The sequence below is a fragment of the Melospiza georgiana genome, chromosome 3, assembly GCF_028018845.1.
Source record: "Melospiza georgiana isolate bMelGeo1 chromosome 3, bMelGeo1.pri, whole genome shotgun sequence".
Taxonomy (NCBI): Eukaryota; Metazoa; Chordata; class Aves; order Passeriformes; family Passerellidae; genus Melospiza; species Melospiza georgiana.
In genome coordinates, this window is record NC_080432.1 from 77,779,145 (window position 1) to 77,795,872 (window position 16,728).

General features: G+C 38.3%; 1 protein-coding gene across 2 annotated transcripts in view; it reads left to right on the forward strand.

Annotated features, from left to right (window-relative positions):
- Positions 1 to 16,728, forward strand: part of CEP85L (centrosomal protein 85 like) — a 135,840-nt gene that overhangs the window by 103,894 nt on the left and 15,218 nt on the right. For both annotated transcript variants that reach the window (XM_058020389.1, XM_058020388.1), the window contains exons 4-5: positions 3,780 to 3,901; positions 14,773 to 14,890. In XM_058020389.1, coding sequence (XP_057876372.1) covers positions 3,780 to 3,901; positions 14,773 to 14,890 — 240 coding nt within the window. The remainder of the gene's footprint in view (positions 1 to 3,779; positions 3,902 to 14,772; positions 14,891 to 16,728) is intronic.

Here is a 16,728-nt window from a genome sequence, read left to right on the forward strand (position 1 = left end):
TATGGACAGGAGTTTATGATAGAGTAGGGCAGTGTAAGCAGTTTTCCAGAAGGAATCACTCACCTGGCATAATTCTTGGTGCTCTGCTAGTTGTTAGTAATGGACTGTGAACATTTACAGTTTTGAGTATGGACAGCACTAAATTATTTAAGCTGTGACTTTAATGAAAAAACTCTTACAAATCGATTGGGGTTTTGGGGGGGGTTGTTTGGTTTTTGGGGTTTTTTGAGATTAGGTATTGTGTTGACATTTTCAGACTTTACTTCGTGATGTAGTAAATGCCATCATCTGACATGATACAGCATGTTACATGTGAAATGATGGGCTACTCTGTGTGCTGAGACCCTGATCTGCTTCAGGCAGAAACTATGGGCACGTTTGAGAAGATCATTTTAATTAGCACAATTTAAAACCCAGCCATATTTGATCTAAGTTATCTAAATGTTGTTACACTCTGTCCACGGAAAAATTGTTTTTCCACTGATAATAAGCATGAAGCTATCAGTCAGCAATGTCTGTTCCAGCAGTAAGTATTTGCATCTAGGTTAGTACAGCAAAGATTTCTTATTTTATTTTTTTTTCCCCAGCAGCTGAGTTTGCCTCAACAGTGACTTGAAGGTTTGCCAAGCCTCTGTCACAAAACAAGCTAGTGAGGACCTTTGGATGTCACTGTGCAAAGGATACTGTTCTAACTGAACACATGTTCTCAGGACAAGGCTGATACTCTCAGAAGAGGTGCCAGGTGACAAAAATAGTTGTATTTTGTAGGACAGATAGAAAAGAATGCTGTGTCTTTCCAGATGGTATTTTGTTTTGTAGTTGTGGACGATTCAAGTTAAGGGCTTGAAGTTGTGGATGGCTTTCTAAATATGACTCCTGGAAGTGTATCTGGTCTCACTATTTGGTTTGATATCGTTAGGAGACCAGATACCCAAATGTAAGCGGGCTGCCTGTGTGTTACCACACAATTCAAAGCAGCTAGAAAGCTTTCTGTAGTAGTCAACACCATGTGCTCATAAATGAGTGGAGTGTCTTGTTATTTTGGGAAGTGCTAAGAAGTATTTTTAGTATATTCTTTTTCTTTTTTTTTTTTTAATTGGATTAAACACGATATCAGAATCAAACATTTTTGTTTGTTTTCGTTTGTTCAGAGTGAAAAATAGAAGCATACAATTTTAATACAAAGTAATATTTTATTTGGTGTTACGTATGTGTATGTAAGCATGTATATACTCCATAGGACTGGGTATATTCCGAAGTTAAAGTATGTCAGTGAGTAATCTATGGAGGCTTTATGGTTTAAATTTAATATAAACCCCACTAACACACTATTGTTGGCATATCATTCACAGAATATTGCTCCATTCTTAACTTTGCAAAACACATTGCATTGCTTTTCAGCAGCTACAGTATTTGACTTGTATACTTACTGATTGTGCCAAATTTGAAGGGTTTTTTTCCAACTTCTGTTTATTATATCATATTTGAAGGGGTTTTTTCTGACTTCAGTGCAAATTAATGTTTGCAGAGATGCTAGATTGAAATAAAGGGTTTGTATTGAAAAATTCTCTTAAAGAAACCACCAGTGACTTCCAGAATGTCTTCATTCTTAAGATAGATTTGGTGTTTAGACAGTATTTAATTTGCTGTCTTTAATTTCTTCATTTTTATAGTTCAATTTTAAAGACAAAATTAATCATGCTCAATAAATTGATTTGGCTTTATAAAGCCATATATTTCCTGTTTATCATGTCAAATGCTTGTGAGTGTTCTCTTGAGTAGAGAAAGAAGTTCTGGCTCTGAGAAGGAAAGATCAAATCCCAGCTGCAATAAGGACTGTGTCTTTTTTCTCTTTTGATTGTAGTGTAATGGTGTTGAGGTGGATGCAGGAAAGCATTAATCAGCACTATAGTGGGAAAAACAAAGGAAACAAATTCATAACATCAAGTTCAGTGATAGTTCCTGATGATGTCACTTTGTACTGCATGACATGGCATGGCTCACTGTGAGACTTTACCTGGAATAGGTTTGTGCTGGTGCCTCTCAATTCAGCCAGTCGTATGTGTAACTAATACAGAACAGTATGTGAGAATCCCAAGGTATCCTGTAAGCACCAAAGATGACTTTAAAGTGATGTGGTCTGGATGGAGCAACCCAGGCAAAATAGACTTCTAAGCTGTAAAGACTCTACATATGTGTTACTTTCCTGAGTTTATTAGATCACTGCCCAAACAAAAAAAAATATTATATCACCAGTTCAGATTTTGTTTTTAATTGGTGTACAGTATTTAATGTGTAGAACTGTTGGTGGTTTTTGTGGTCAGTTTTTGTTTTTTGGGTTTTTTTTTTAAATTATTCATAACAGATTTTACTATTGAAGCTCTCCAGTTTGTTAAGCAAAATAAATATTCCCTGAAGCTTAGATAAATTGGACCTGGGGGGATGAGGGGTGAGGTGGGGGCATAACAGTCTTGAAAGATTTTTAGAAATTTTAAGTCCTGTCATCTTACCTGGTTTTAGGTTATGAATTAGAATATGAAATGTGCAGAGACACATCAGTGACCAAGCTAGGGATTGAACTGAAGTAAACTGAATGGGAAGACATACTTTTTAAAGTTACAGAAGCAATTATAATTGTGGGGAATTGGCTCCTGACTTTAGTACCTCATGGTATTATTGAGGTTTAAGCAATAAATTCTTTCCATTCAGTGTTATAATTCACAGTAAAACTTTGACCAGAAGCATGCAGTGCTTGGCAATTGTTTAACTTATTTTAACTGTTGATCACATGTCTTGGTCTTAATACAGTTTGTTGTAATTTCGGATGAAGTTTAAAACATTGTGGTGCTATAAAAGGAAAAAGAGCTTAAAGTACTTTTTTTCCTTCTGCTCTTTTTCAAAAACATAGAAAGACAGCATTGTCCAGGATGCTTCTCAGAAAATAAAGAGTTATCGCTTTTCAGTGATTCAAAAAACTGATGAAAGATTAAATGATACTTTATGGCAGCTGATGCTGGGTCTCCTCAGCTTGATCTCAGAAGCTCTAACTTAAACCTTCCCTTATGTGAATTCCTGATGCAAATATTTGTAATAAATTTGTAATAAATGCTTTCTTGATTAAATGTCCCAGTATTTTTACTTTTCTTCCAAAGCATGATGTTGTTGGTTCATATTTAGCTCAGTTGTTGCCCTCAGTTTGTTGCAAGACATGAAGCCTGGTTTTTGTGAAAATTAATAGAAAGCCTGAAACCTATTACTTGTGAAGGTTGTATTCCCTTACAATTTAGCCAGATTCCCATATTCTGTATTTAAGTGCGCACACATCAAGGGAAATGTCTCTTTCTCTGTAAAGAGAAAACTGTTATGGGCAGGAGTTGAACAGGGCAGTGGTGACTGTTACCTGCCATTACCAGCAGGTCTGAGCCTACCCAGCCCTGGCTTTTCAAGCGCTGCAAGGATTGCAGCAGGATATGATATGAACGCTTTGTGCTCTTCCTCTTGATGAGACAGTTAATTCTAAGTGAGCTTTTCGTTCCAAACTGCTTTCAGAGCTATGAATTGTTTAGTAGAGAAATTATAAAATCAATTACACTGGGCTGAAATTTGTTTCCAGAAATTTGTTTATAAATCCAGTTGTTTTGTACAAAGCAAATCTGAATTAAACTGAAAAACAATCCTTAGGTTTCTGTAAGAGGAAACCACTTCGTAAATGCTGTAATATGTGGCACATTATTTACTTTCACTGTTCTGGGGCCTAATCCTACAATTGTTTTATGCAGGTTTCACCTGGAACATCTCGTTCAAGTTACCCAGCTACCAGCTATCAGGACTCCAGCAACTGGGAATCTCTAATGAAAATTAAAGAAGGGCTGCTAAGACAGAAGGAGTTTGTGATTGATAGGTAAGTACCCAGCTCCTGCTGCATTATTTAGATTAGATGAAGTAAAAGCTACAGTGTAAAAGCTGGCTTTCAGGAGAGCTACTTAGAAAACTTGTTAGGTTTCAGTCCAGCCACTATTTATGCCCAAGTATGTAGGAGCTAATCCTGCTCAAAGAGAGGACTGGCAGCTGGCCTAAAGTCTTACACAAAGTTGGAAATGTATTTAGGAGGTTTCATGCCTCTGGAGTGGCAAAGGAACAGTGAGCCCAAGAGCCACTTCTGCTGTCAGGTTCCCCTCTTAGCTTCGTACCAGGCTACAGGTTTGTATAGGACATCTTTCTGCTTGTAAGGGAGTTCCAAGGTGGAAATGGGTCAGCTTCTTTGTGCTGATTTTCTATTCCATCACAAGTACAGAAATGCAATATATTTGAAGCCAGTTGATAAAGCTTTGAGGAGCTGGCCTTTGTAGTAATATTCAGCAGTGAACTCCTCCTATTCCAGTCCTCATACAAATTGCTAAAAAACTAAAAACTAAATCAATAAATCCAGAATCTTTATGTCAATGAATATATAAGCTTGTACTAAAATTCCCATCAATCTGAACAGGCCTTAATAGCAACTCACTGCCCAAACTCACAGTTTCTAGTACCAGGAGGATTATGCTTGTGTAAGATCTGTTCATTCCTCTATTGCAACAGAATGAGGAATTGCAGGGGCTGAAGGTATTTCTGTCCCTTAGCACTCTGGCCAGTAGCTGAGAAGCTGTGGTGGCTTTTCAGCAATCACTGAAGTTGTCATTGGGTTCCCCAGTTGGATCTAGGATGTTAGTGTGTTTACCTGCTGCTGCAGTAAAGATGGCACAGTTAGGAACTGAGGCATGGGCTCACCCTCCCACTCTGCCAGCTCTCCTGAAGAGGTGGTGATCTCCCAAGGGGATAAGAAGTTAAAATGGAAACATCTTTGGCTGTTATTTACATCTACTCTGTCAGAGCCTTTTGATCAGCTGCTTAAAGGCCATCTAAATTACAGTGGGTTTTTTTTCAGGCTTGCTATGTCAGTAGTAATGCTGCAGTAGCAAACCTGCAGCCCACCTCCTGGGGCCCAGGCTGTCTGCAGTGTTTGTGAGCGCATTGCTCATGATGGCTGGGGTGGTCTTCTGTAGGGGGATAGAATAGCAGCAAATAAAGGTAGTCTAGAAAGTAATCTTACCCCTAAGAAGTTGCAGCTAAGCCAATTATTAAAGATTAGGAGCAGGCCTGACTTTAACAGGCCACAGCTGTAGCCAATCAGAGGAGTGTTATAAAAGAGTGGGTTGGTTGGCTGGTTGACGGGAACTGGTGTTAGTGGCTGCTGTGAGGACAAGAAGGAGTCAGTGCCTAGAGGAGCTGTCCATGAGAACTATCAAGGGTTTATGAAACTCTTGTAATAAGGGGACAACAATATGGAACCCTTGCAATGTAATGACAGCAGCCTCTGCTGGGCTTACCATCCTGTGCACTCCACATGAAGGCTTGTTACACACTGGCAGCTGAAAATCCAGTTGGTGTTGCTCTTCTGACGCTGAAAGTGTGTTTACAGTCAAGGAGGTAGTTTCTGAAATGACTGCAACCTGGCTGCCTGCTAATGTTACCTGATACTGTCCACGTGGAGGAAGAAAAGCTATTTCTTGATACCCAGTGACGGTGTGCTGGTTCTTTTTTTGTACAAGTAATTTCTTTTGTGTGACTTTCTGATAATGAATACAGTTCCTTCAGGATTTCTCGCCAGAAGTCTGCTTAGATAATTTCTTTTCATTCAGCTGAAGAGGAAACATATAGTTTGGAAGCTATTGAAATGGAACAGACCACTTAGTGATGTTACATATTCAAGTAGATACTTGGTGTTAAATACTGTAATTTGTAATAATGCAGTGTAACAGAACAGGCTCTTCTTTGAATATTGAATTTCCATTTGAGCAAAATATTTGTCTAAAAGGTATTTTTAAATGAAATAAAAACATCAGTGGATTTGTGTTTTCAAGATTAATACAAATTGATGTTGCATATTTACGAAGTTTTAACAAGAGATTGTTCAGGGTTTTTTTTAAGAAGAGATAGTGCTTTCTGTGATACATAAAAATACTTTTGGTTTCCCTCATGAGGAAAATGGTACATATCTGCTGTGCAAAAACCTTGAAATAGAACTCCATGAAGAAGCACTAGTGTTACATTTCTTATTAGATGGGGTGTTAATAACGCTTAAGTGTGAAAACTACCCTTCTTCAAGGCACAAAGCAGCACTAAATGAAAATGTGGTGTTACCTTCATTTAGCACGTGGGAGCACTGGGCCTTCTTGCACTGAGCTTAGAACGGTATTTGGGAATAAACCTAAGTATTCTAACTCTTGGTCTTCCTGAGCTTAATTTAAACTTCTTTTCAGAGTCTGAATTTCTTTGGGAGTAGTGACCTAAAATAAAAAACATAAAGTTTGCTAAAGTGTAGTTAATTCAACATGGTGGTAGCTAAACTGCAGAATAAAATTTATGTTTTGGGCAAATGGAGAAGAAAGTAATTTGTTGAATGAGGTTAGGTAGGAGGTGTTTGCTGAGAGGACTCTTTGTATATGTGGTTTTCACAGAGTTATAAAAGATGCAGTTTCCTTAAGTTGTATGCTGAATTCACAATCCGGTAGTTGAGGGGACAGGAGCTCAGAAGAGCTGTGTGAACCTCCTGCTGCCTGGTAGCCAGAGGAGTGGGAGAGCAGCTGGCACGGTGCCCCAGACCCAGCTGTTTGCTGCTGGCAAGTGCAAGGAACAGCTGGATGGAAAGAGGCACACCAGCGATGCCTCCCTCCTGCCCTTGTCACCAGCCTCCCTTTCATCCACAGGGTCATTAACCCTTTTTTTTTTAAGGTTAAACACTCTTTTGTTGGGAATTGTACTGGTCCCACTTATGGAGGAAGTTGAGAAGATTAGCATCACACACCTTGTTCTTGATAGCAGTGCTTATTAAATCTGTTGACATGTAGGAAATGGATACTCTGTACAGAGTAGTATCTTTAGGGTGTTGTACCTTGGTCTTGTTAAAAAAGGGAGAAACAGCAGAAGGAAAGGGAAGCATGCTGCCTGCTTTCCTTCTTTCCACACAAAAATAAAAAGGCAAAAAAATCAGCCCTTCCAGATTAGATTATTAAATTTCCTTCTTTTGCAGTGGAAATCTACCAGATAGGAATAGTAGCAAGTAAGTTTCTAATACTAATAAAATCAAGTACCTTGATTTTCAATCTGTATGCTGTGTTGAACAGGTTTAGTAATAGATAAACTAAATTGATGTATTTTGTGTAGTCTGTTTAGCATTAATTTGAGTAATACACAGCATAAATGAATGGGTTGAAAAGTGGTTTTGGTTTGCTTTTTAAAACTGCTCTAGGGGTCACTGCTAAGTTAATAAGTAGAAACCAGAAATGCTTTTTAAGTCTACTCTTAAGAAAATGAGGGGAAGACTCTACTTTCAGAAGCAAAAACATGGTGCAGGAAAGCAGGCCTGCTCTGTGTGTGCATCCCAGAACACAGTGGCACTTCTTTAAGGTGTGTCTCATGATTTTTCCACACAAGAACTGTTACACAGGCCATGAATGAGGACTTAAGGATTTAGTCTGTAAGAGGAAATTTCCTGCTGCCACACTTATTACTGTAATGTCTGTCACCTGCTGTACAAAATAATTGGATTATATCATTGCCTTATTTCTCTAGCAGCCTAGAGTGTAACACTGCATTATATTTAGCACCAGAGGGAGCCAGCAGTGTTTGCATTGGTTTTGAAAATCACAGCATCGCATTTTAATTCTTCACATTGCTCCTCTGTTCAGTACATTAACACCACTGAAATTGCAGGGTTTGGTGCAATGCTGAATGTCTTTTGAGGCTGACCTGGTGCTGTGGATGTCTCTGGTGTGGTCCTGGCAGAGTTTGTGTGGCAGGGGGTGCGTGTAGTAGGTACATGAATAAATGCCAAATATCAGGACATATGACACAAGCTGCTGAGAATAACACTTGTGCATGCAGTGTTCTCTTGCAGACAGCATAAGTGCATTTGAACAGGACAGGCAGATTTGGAAGTGCAATTTTAGTGAATAATTCTTATCCCTTTATCCCTCAGACTGTAACAACATATACATTCTTAAAAAGTTAATGACTTGCTAAGTCATTAACTTTTGAATCCAATTCTGAATTAGGATTAGAAGTTTTCACTGAAATAAAAGAAGTAGATTTTCTTTGCCTTGTATCAAATTGTCCTGACTTCAGTAGATGGCATGAAGCTGTATGTGCACTGATAGTACTCATTTTAATGCTAGTATAAAGCTGTAATTAATTTAATTTTGATTTGCTTGTTAAGATCTGCAGCATTAGCATATCCTGAGTGATAATTTGATGCCATTTTTGAGGAACCTGAAGCTTCATACCACCCACGTGGTGAGTGCATGCTTGTATAACAGGGAGTCCTGTGCAGGGAGTGGGGCTGCAAGGAACCTCCTCAGAGTGCTTTGCTGTATGAAATACACTTTGCTTCCAATAAAAGTGTTTAAAAGATGCCATTATCTTTTTCCAATATCACAAATTACCCAGGTAACTTGTGGATGAGGCTTCTGTATGTCTTGAGCTGGTAAATGTTCAGGAAGGTTTTGTTACAGAGTAATAATTTTAGCTGTTTTAAAAGGTCACTTTTTCAGATGTGAATGCTAGTTACACTGGTGAAATTTGTTTTCATCTAATAACCTATGTCTTGGCAATAAATAGAGGATGTTGGGCTAGAAATCACCTATTTAACCCGGCTGCCAGGCCCTGGGAAAGGCAAGCAGTAGTGCTGTCACTAGATAATTACACTATTGGTATGTGGAGTACCAGATGTTCTGTAGCTTTTCTGGTTGGGCAGTTTGGTGATTAATTAGCTCAAATGTTAGAAAATTTTTCCTGCTATAACTTAATCTTTCCTCCTGGGTAATGTTTTTTAGTCATCAAGTAGTTTTTGTTATGTTTTGAGATCTCTCCAGCTGATGAGCACATCTTCTATGAAGTGTCCAAACTGGCCTCCCTCAGGCTGAGTGCTTGTCTTTCATCAGCCGTGGTTCGGTGGTGTTTGCTTTTTGCAGTACAACACTGGGGAGTTTTGGTCAGTTGCCATCCCAGATACTTCTCTGTGGAGCTGGTGCTAAACTATTTTGTATTCTGTATATTTAAATATTTGTAGGAAGTTCTAGTATTTGGCAGAGAACTGCAGGGGAGGTTCAAGAGTTGCTCTGTGTTTGTCCTGGCAGGAGACTATGGAAGGTGAAGAGCTCCCACCATGGGAGGGAGAGTGCAGCCCACTCTCAAAAGTGATGTTTGTGTCTGTGTCCCTCTCATGCCTCACTCCCTTGATTAAGTAGCACAAGGCTTTTGAGAAAGTAGAGTTACTATCTGTGCTCTTGCTTGCCTTGCTTTAGCACTAGCTTACCTCAGGCTAGTGTGTCAGGCAAGCACTTCAAACTTTATGCATTTCAGAAAAGTCATTCAAAAATAGCATGAAAAACCAATCCATACAGAGCAGAAATCATGTCTCAACTCCCCAATGTATTGCTCCCCTATTTCCTTCAGATAAGTTCTGCTTTGACTGGAAGAAAGGTTCACTTAGAACAATTTCACAAAAAAAGGAGACTTTATTGCATAGGAAATTGGAGATATTTTCTCCTAAACTTTGCTGATGCTTGCGTTCTTTGGCATTATCTTCCAAATTCCGTAAAATGTATTCACATTGTTTTTAGGACTTTGTGTACTAAGGATCTCTTTCCCTATCAGTACTCTGCACGTTGGACTTCTGGTCCCAAGAGATCATGCCTCTAAAACAAAGGGATATAAAAATTTGTATCCAACTTCTTAAGCAACAAAACAAAGCAGTGTACCTTCAGCTGCAGTATGGAATAAATTATATCTGTAATATAGATCCATGTTGTATTTTACTTTGTATCCTGATTCTAAAGAAGTCTGCTCAGACATTTTCACTTAAAGCAGAAAATTCTTCTTAACTTGTGACTTTTGAAGGTAAGCATCACTTGTCGTTTGTTTTCTTAAGAAGTTACTACTGTCCCCTCTGTGGTGGAGGAAGCTCTGTTCTAAAGTCCCTAAATTGTTTGAAGATACTGGTCTTACCTTGACTTAGAGTGTGGGACTTAAATGTATGCTAATTTAAAAATTAAAGTTAAGAAGAATAGCTTAGAAGTTGAGGGGATGAAGTGCTTCTCTGGCAGATGTGGGTTTCTAAGATGGGCTTGTGGAGAATGGGTGAACTGGTCCCAGATTCGAGAAATATGGTTTATTTCCAGACAAATGCATATGTGAGTGTCTGTATAAGCATGTGTGCACACTTGTCCTGCGTGAATGTGAGAAAACTATATGAATGTCAGTTATGTCACACAAATATTTTTTGAGACTTGAGGAGAATCAGTTTTAAATTAAGTAGTTTGTTAATGCTGGTCTCTAAAGACAGTCCAGGCTTGTGCACATTGAGTTGACTGCTGTTCTCTGCTACCCCACATCCTCATCCTTGAATTTTCAAAGGGGATTGTTTGAGCTAAAGGACAGAACTGCAATTGAATCAAAATAAAGACCTTCCTCTTTCCATTGATAAGTCATGGTTATGGTTCTAACTTTCTTTTTGCTAGTTTCAATAGATTTAGTTAGGGTCAAATAGCATTAGAAGTTTTCCTCTGAATTCTAGACAGCTTTTAAGTAGAGTCGCAGGATGAGGAGATTATGAATTGAAGTGTTTGTGGCAGGCAGAAAGATAAGGAATACTACCCTCCTCAAATGCCAAGGAAATAATTACACAGAATCAGCATCTTTGGTAGCCTAATTTCTAGTGTTAGGATTTCATGAAGGGGTGGCAATTCTGGGAAATTGGTAATTCTACGAAAGGTGAGAGAATGGTACAATCTGCCATGACAGGTTTTTAATTTTTCCTTCCTAACAAAATATCATTGATCTGAAGTAGTGAAGCATGACTGAAGCCTTGAAGTTTTATTTACAAAAATAAAGAATGTTGAAGGTAATGGAAAAAAAAAGGAGCAAAACGTGTGTTTATTAAGACCTGGAAATAAGCCAAAGCCATTACTTTGTGAAAATGATAGGGCTTTCTGTGAATAATCTAACTAGAATATCTAACATGTGGAAACTGGGACATAAAAGCTGGTTCAGGAGACCATAGAGCAGCACACAACCACCACTTGAGTCTTGTATGTTGTTGGATAACCTACCACTTCTGCGAAGTTCCCTTAGAAAGATTGCACCTGAGATCAGTACAGGGAGGATTTGATCTCAGGTTATTTATGGTTCAAAAGGGGTTGAAAAGGCATAGTCCAGTATATCAGTGAAATTTAAAAAAAAAAGAATGATAAAAATATAGCAAACAGGCACCTTCTGAAGGAAAAAAATATCCCTTTAAATCATTATACCTGAAGAAAAAGACAAGATGTCTTCAGTGCACAACTCTTCTGTGGGTAACTGTTCCCGATGGTCTTTTCCTACCATGAGAGAAGTTTAGATTCTCTTTTTGTCTGTTTCTGCCCTGCCAACCCCAGTTTCTGGAAATAATATTACACCTTGAGGGACAGCTGGAAAGATTTGTGTCAGAAGCGTTTGTGAAAACAAGGTCATTAGTCTCATGTTCGCATTAATTGATTGGGTAGAATATTTACAGTTTATGCATCTTTTAATGCCATTTCCTTCTGGAAGATCAGTTTACATAAGGAACACTAAAATGTCCGTTCCAAAAGGATGGTTTTTATTCCTGTCTTTTCTGATTTATTTTAATATTTAAACTTTTATTTATTTTATTTAAACAAAATTCTCAGCTCTGAGTTCCTTTGGTTGGTTGATGACTTTGGATCAGGGTATTGCCTCCAGTTCTCTTCAACTTTCGTCTGAGTGTAAGGGGAGGGGATGTGTCAAGATGGACACTTGAAGTAAAATAGTGATTTTTGCATTTGGACAAAGAGGCTGAATGAAACCATGTGAAAAGTGCCATGACACTCACATAGTACACCTGTAACTCTTCCTTTGCTGTCAGCATAAAGTTGTAACGCGCACTTATGGGGAAAAAAATAAGGACATTGTGAAGGAAAGCAGTTTCCATGTGCCTAGGTACAGCATTTTCACTGACCCCAGCTGTGTGAGGTGAGGTCTGGTTTCTGTGCACTGAAGGCTGCATTCCTGTCAGATTCCCCCATGCCCAGAGCTGTGCCCACTTGTACTCAGATGACTTCTAGAAGCACTAAAGAAACTTGGAGGCACTTAAATGCTAAAGGCTGATTGTATTTGGTTTTGCTTTTTGGAAGTGCTGGGCTGATAGATTGCTAATAGGGAGGCTTCTGAGGACAATGTTCCCACTGTAATAGACAACCTGTGTTTTTGAGAGCAACTGAAATTTCTTTTGAATAAACCAGACTCTCTGGTTATGCAGCAAAGTGTTTGTTTCAGGGTGCCATGAGGCTAATGTTGTTTTCATAGAAGCTGTTATGTGAAGAAGTTGTGGGGTCTACACAGCCTTAAAACATTTCTAGAGTGTGTTTTGTTGGCAAAGTTATATAATGGAGAGTTTCATGCTTTGCAGAGTGAAAAGAAGCAAGCTAGTTAAACTCTGTGTTCTGTCTCATCTTGGATTAACTTGTCTCACCTTTTTTGCAGTAGAGATTTGGTAGGGTAGGGAAAGGATTATGAAAAGAAATACAATCATGTAGTTCCAACTACACTGGTAGTTCAAAAATATTTTAAAACATATTCTCCAGGCTGTAGTGTTCAGACTCTTGAAATCCTGCCTGGGAGGGGAGGCGCTGCTAAATTACAATCAGCCATAAACAGAAAATCCTGTAGTGGTTTCAAGGGGTATGTGACGAATGGATAAATAATTTTAAAGCAATGAATTTTTAATAGATCTGTCTAGGAAGTAATAAGGTGATAAAAAAATAAAAATTTGCTTCAGTTCATAGGTTGGAATAACTCATACTAAATAATTTTGTTCTCTGTGACCAGACATGCACAGAAGTCATTGAGACTTCATATTTTCTCATATAATTGTACAAACTTTTGGGATTTTATAAGGTCTCTTACAAGTTAAGAGCATATTCCTTTACCTAATCTTCCAAAATAAGTTGGAAGCTTTTTGTTTGTAGTGCCATCTTACAGATGACAACCAGAATTATGCACAGCCCTCTGATGTCGCATACTCCTTTTGTATTTGTACAAGCTTGTTCAATCTAGATAGTAGAGGGAATAGGGAAGCCTCAAAATCACCTGTGCTGATGCAAAATATTTTAAGATTTTCTACAGAGTCACATAAATACGTTCTCTTTATGCATTCATGCTCAATAAATTGTTCTAAGGTACCAACAAATGGCAACTTACATATACTGGTTTTCCATCCATTGCTGTTCTTTATACATATAAAAATAGGGAAACAGAATAAAAATGTTCTTGTTATGTTTTCTTTAACACATTTGGCTGAGAAATAACTTTTACTATATTCAATATTTTTAAAATATGTTCTAGCTTTTGTAAACCAAATAATAGGGGTACAGTTGGCTGATGACTAGCTAGAAGAATGTGAGTAGCTAGAATGGTCCCTCCAGCTGGGTTTTGGCATCCTAGTAAAATTTGCAGTTGGCATCCTTTCAACTAATACATATTTGGTATTAGTTTATAGCTTATATAATGCATATTTTTGAACACATTCTAATGTTTCCAAGATGTTCTTCCTAAACACAACCCTTCCAAATTTTTTAAAAAAGCAACAGATTTTGATATTTTTCTATATACTTTGCAGGATTTGCTTTTCCAGTGTGTGCACAGGAAAGGTCTTTTCCCTTGAAGTTAACCTGTATTTGCCATTTATCTCCTCTTAATACTGGGTTTAGTCACCTGGGTTCAGCATCATTGTTTTCAGAAAAGCAAGTCATGCTCCATGCTTAGGTGAAACTGTGAAAAAATAATTTATTGCTTGCATACAAATATATCCTAGAATAAAATAGAAGGAAAATTACAGAGTGCACCAAATTGGTTTAAGGCTTACTGGAAAGGTCTCTGTGTGTTTCTGGTGGGTGCTGACAACTCCACTCTGGGGTCAGGTTTTGAGGTGCCTATTGCTCCCTGGAGAGTGGCTGCACACCTCATGGGGCTGTGACTTGTGCTGGGGCAGAAGCCTGGCAGGTGTTTGCCCTGCCTAGCTCAAATGCAGTCATGATTTAAGCAGTGATACAATTTGTGTTATAATTAAATAGTGATACAGTGCTGATGCTGCTCCTGCTGTGCACTGGCCAAGCAGTTGGTGTGTGGTACTTGTGGTAGCACACAGTGCAGTATTTTACCCTAGGGGAAGGTACATCTGATGTAAAGCAGTTGATTGAGAAAGCCTTAAGCAAAGCAAAAAGCCAGACATTGTAGGGAAGCTGTGCTGATTATCTTATGTAATGGCCTTTTCTTCTTAAGTTCTTTTTGTTCCTCTTGATTTGTAAATCTCCTCAGCTTTTATCAGAAGTCAGCTTTGGTAAAGAGAGGGGCCAAGCAGAAGTCCGAGTGAAATGAAGGTGCCATTTTTGTTTGGTTTTGTTCTGCTTTCTGTATGCTTTTCCCTGCTTATACTTCTAACTGTGGGAGCAGATGGCAACAGAAGCCTCCCTCAACCCACACAAAATTGATAAGAGTTTCCAAATTGCATTTCTGCAGTTGCAGTCTGGCTGCAGTGAGAAAAAACCCACAGCTAGTGTAGACCCTGGATAGTTGAATACCATTGTTAATGTATTCTTCAGTATAAGTCTTAAGATATCTGTTTTTTTATTCTCTGTTCCATTCATTTTTTTTCCCCCAATTTAAATTTGTGTATTACAGGCAGAATCAGCAAATTAACAGTTTACATCAGAAGATAAGGGAGAATGAAATACGAGCTCAACATGCAAGACTGAGCCATCTTGTGAACTGCGAAGAACCATACCTGACTAACTTACAGGTAGGATGAATGCTTTTCTTTCAGCAAAGCTTCCCACTGCCCAGCACCTGGCACCTAAAAGCATCTTCACAATTTTCTGCCAGCCAGAGTGTAGAGCTTTTGTGACTCTTGATGGCTGTGTAATTGCATAGCTGCAAATTGTGTAGAGAAGACCTTCTAAGTGTTGTAGTTTACTTTATATTTGCAGAAATCTAAGTTTTGTTCAAGTCTTGTTCATACTTGAAGACTGATAAGATAAAGTCTGATAAAATAAAATAGCAATGAAAGATTGTGACACTGTAAGAGTTTTAACAGCATCCATGTATGGTAGTTCTACAGGGAGATAGTAGGAGAAAAAATAGTTTGCTAGCAGAGTATCTGAAAATAACTCATGAGGGGTTTTCTGAAGAGGAGGAGGTACTGCTCTCCTGGTTAGATGGTTAGATTTTATGGATGGAGGAGATATGAGAAGGCAAACAGACTGGTGGAATACCTTTTGACAAGAACTTGAAAAGGATATGGTCTAGTGCTTCTAGGGAGCACTTAGTCTGAAAGGGAATGTCTGGTGGTGTTTTGAGTATACTTGCCCTAAGTTTCATCTGCCTAGCACAGGTATCAAGTAGCATAAGGATGAGGTAGCAAAGGTTCACCAAGAAATGCAGATCAGTGTGAAGACTGTGGCTGCTTACAGCACACAAATTCCATCTCCAGGCCTTGGCATATCTAAAAGGCAATGTAGCAAGGGATTGTTAAAGGCAGATATGCAGGGAAATAGCTTTTCTATCCCTCTTTTATTATGTTATCTTTTTCTGTCCCAAGCACTGCAGTAGGATCTCAGCTAGGGTGCTTCAGCATGACATTATTTGTGTACTTGGAATAACACAGCTGTACATAAGCTGAGACTGTGGTTTGTGTGACAGCAGAGAAATTCAAGTGGAGCCTCAGTTGAACTTAGGTATACAGACTTTTTGAGACACCTAGGAATATCTAGGCTTTTGTTGCTTCCAGATTTTCTTTTACAAAATACTTCAGAATGTAAGGTTTTAACTTAATTTGATCTTAACCTAATTTGTAGGTTAAGATTTTTTTTTTTTGGGGGGGGGGGTGGGGGTGGGAGAGAAGATGCAAACAAAAAACCCAGACAAACAAAGGAAACAATATTGCAGAAACTGAAATTTTTGTGCACATATCATGGTATGTTATGCTTCAAATAAAGCAGCAGGTGCATTCCTCTTTCATAATTTAAAGGAGATTGAAAGTTTATAATGTATTTGGGTTTCTGCTTGATTTGTATTTGATTTTCTGCTTGCCTTCTATAAGACAAATTTATAGAAGCAAATCTAGTTTAATGAAGGTTTTAATCTTTTAATACTTTGCTGAAGGAATGTCGCTAGTTAAAGAAATTACACAGACAGTATTTTGAAAGATAACCAATTTATGTTATTAAAAGAATTTTGAAATTGAAAGCCTAATGGGATGCATCTCCTTTTTCATCCCACGTGCAACCAACTTCCATTTCATGCTTTTCTGTCTCTGGGCAGTGAAGATGGAAGTTTTGCTATACAGAACAAAAGGCAGGAGACCTGCCTTCTGACTGTAGCTCTAGTCTCAGGCTTGTTCCTGCTTGTTCCTGAGTGATGGCTCTAAGCCTTGACTAGTATTGATGTTCTGCTTTAGGAGGATCTTGAGATTAGTGTCTCTTACTTCACTATATTCATAGCAATTTTAAAGTGTTTTTCTTCTCAGGAGACGGTATGATAAAGCAGGGGTAGTAATTTGTTTCGAAAATGCTTTTTATCTGCATTTGTAGGGATTTATTTTGTTCAATGCTCCATAAATCTGAGGGGGAAAGTAGCCAC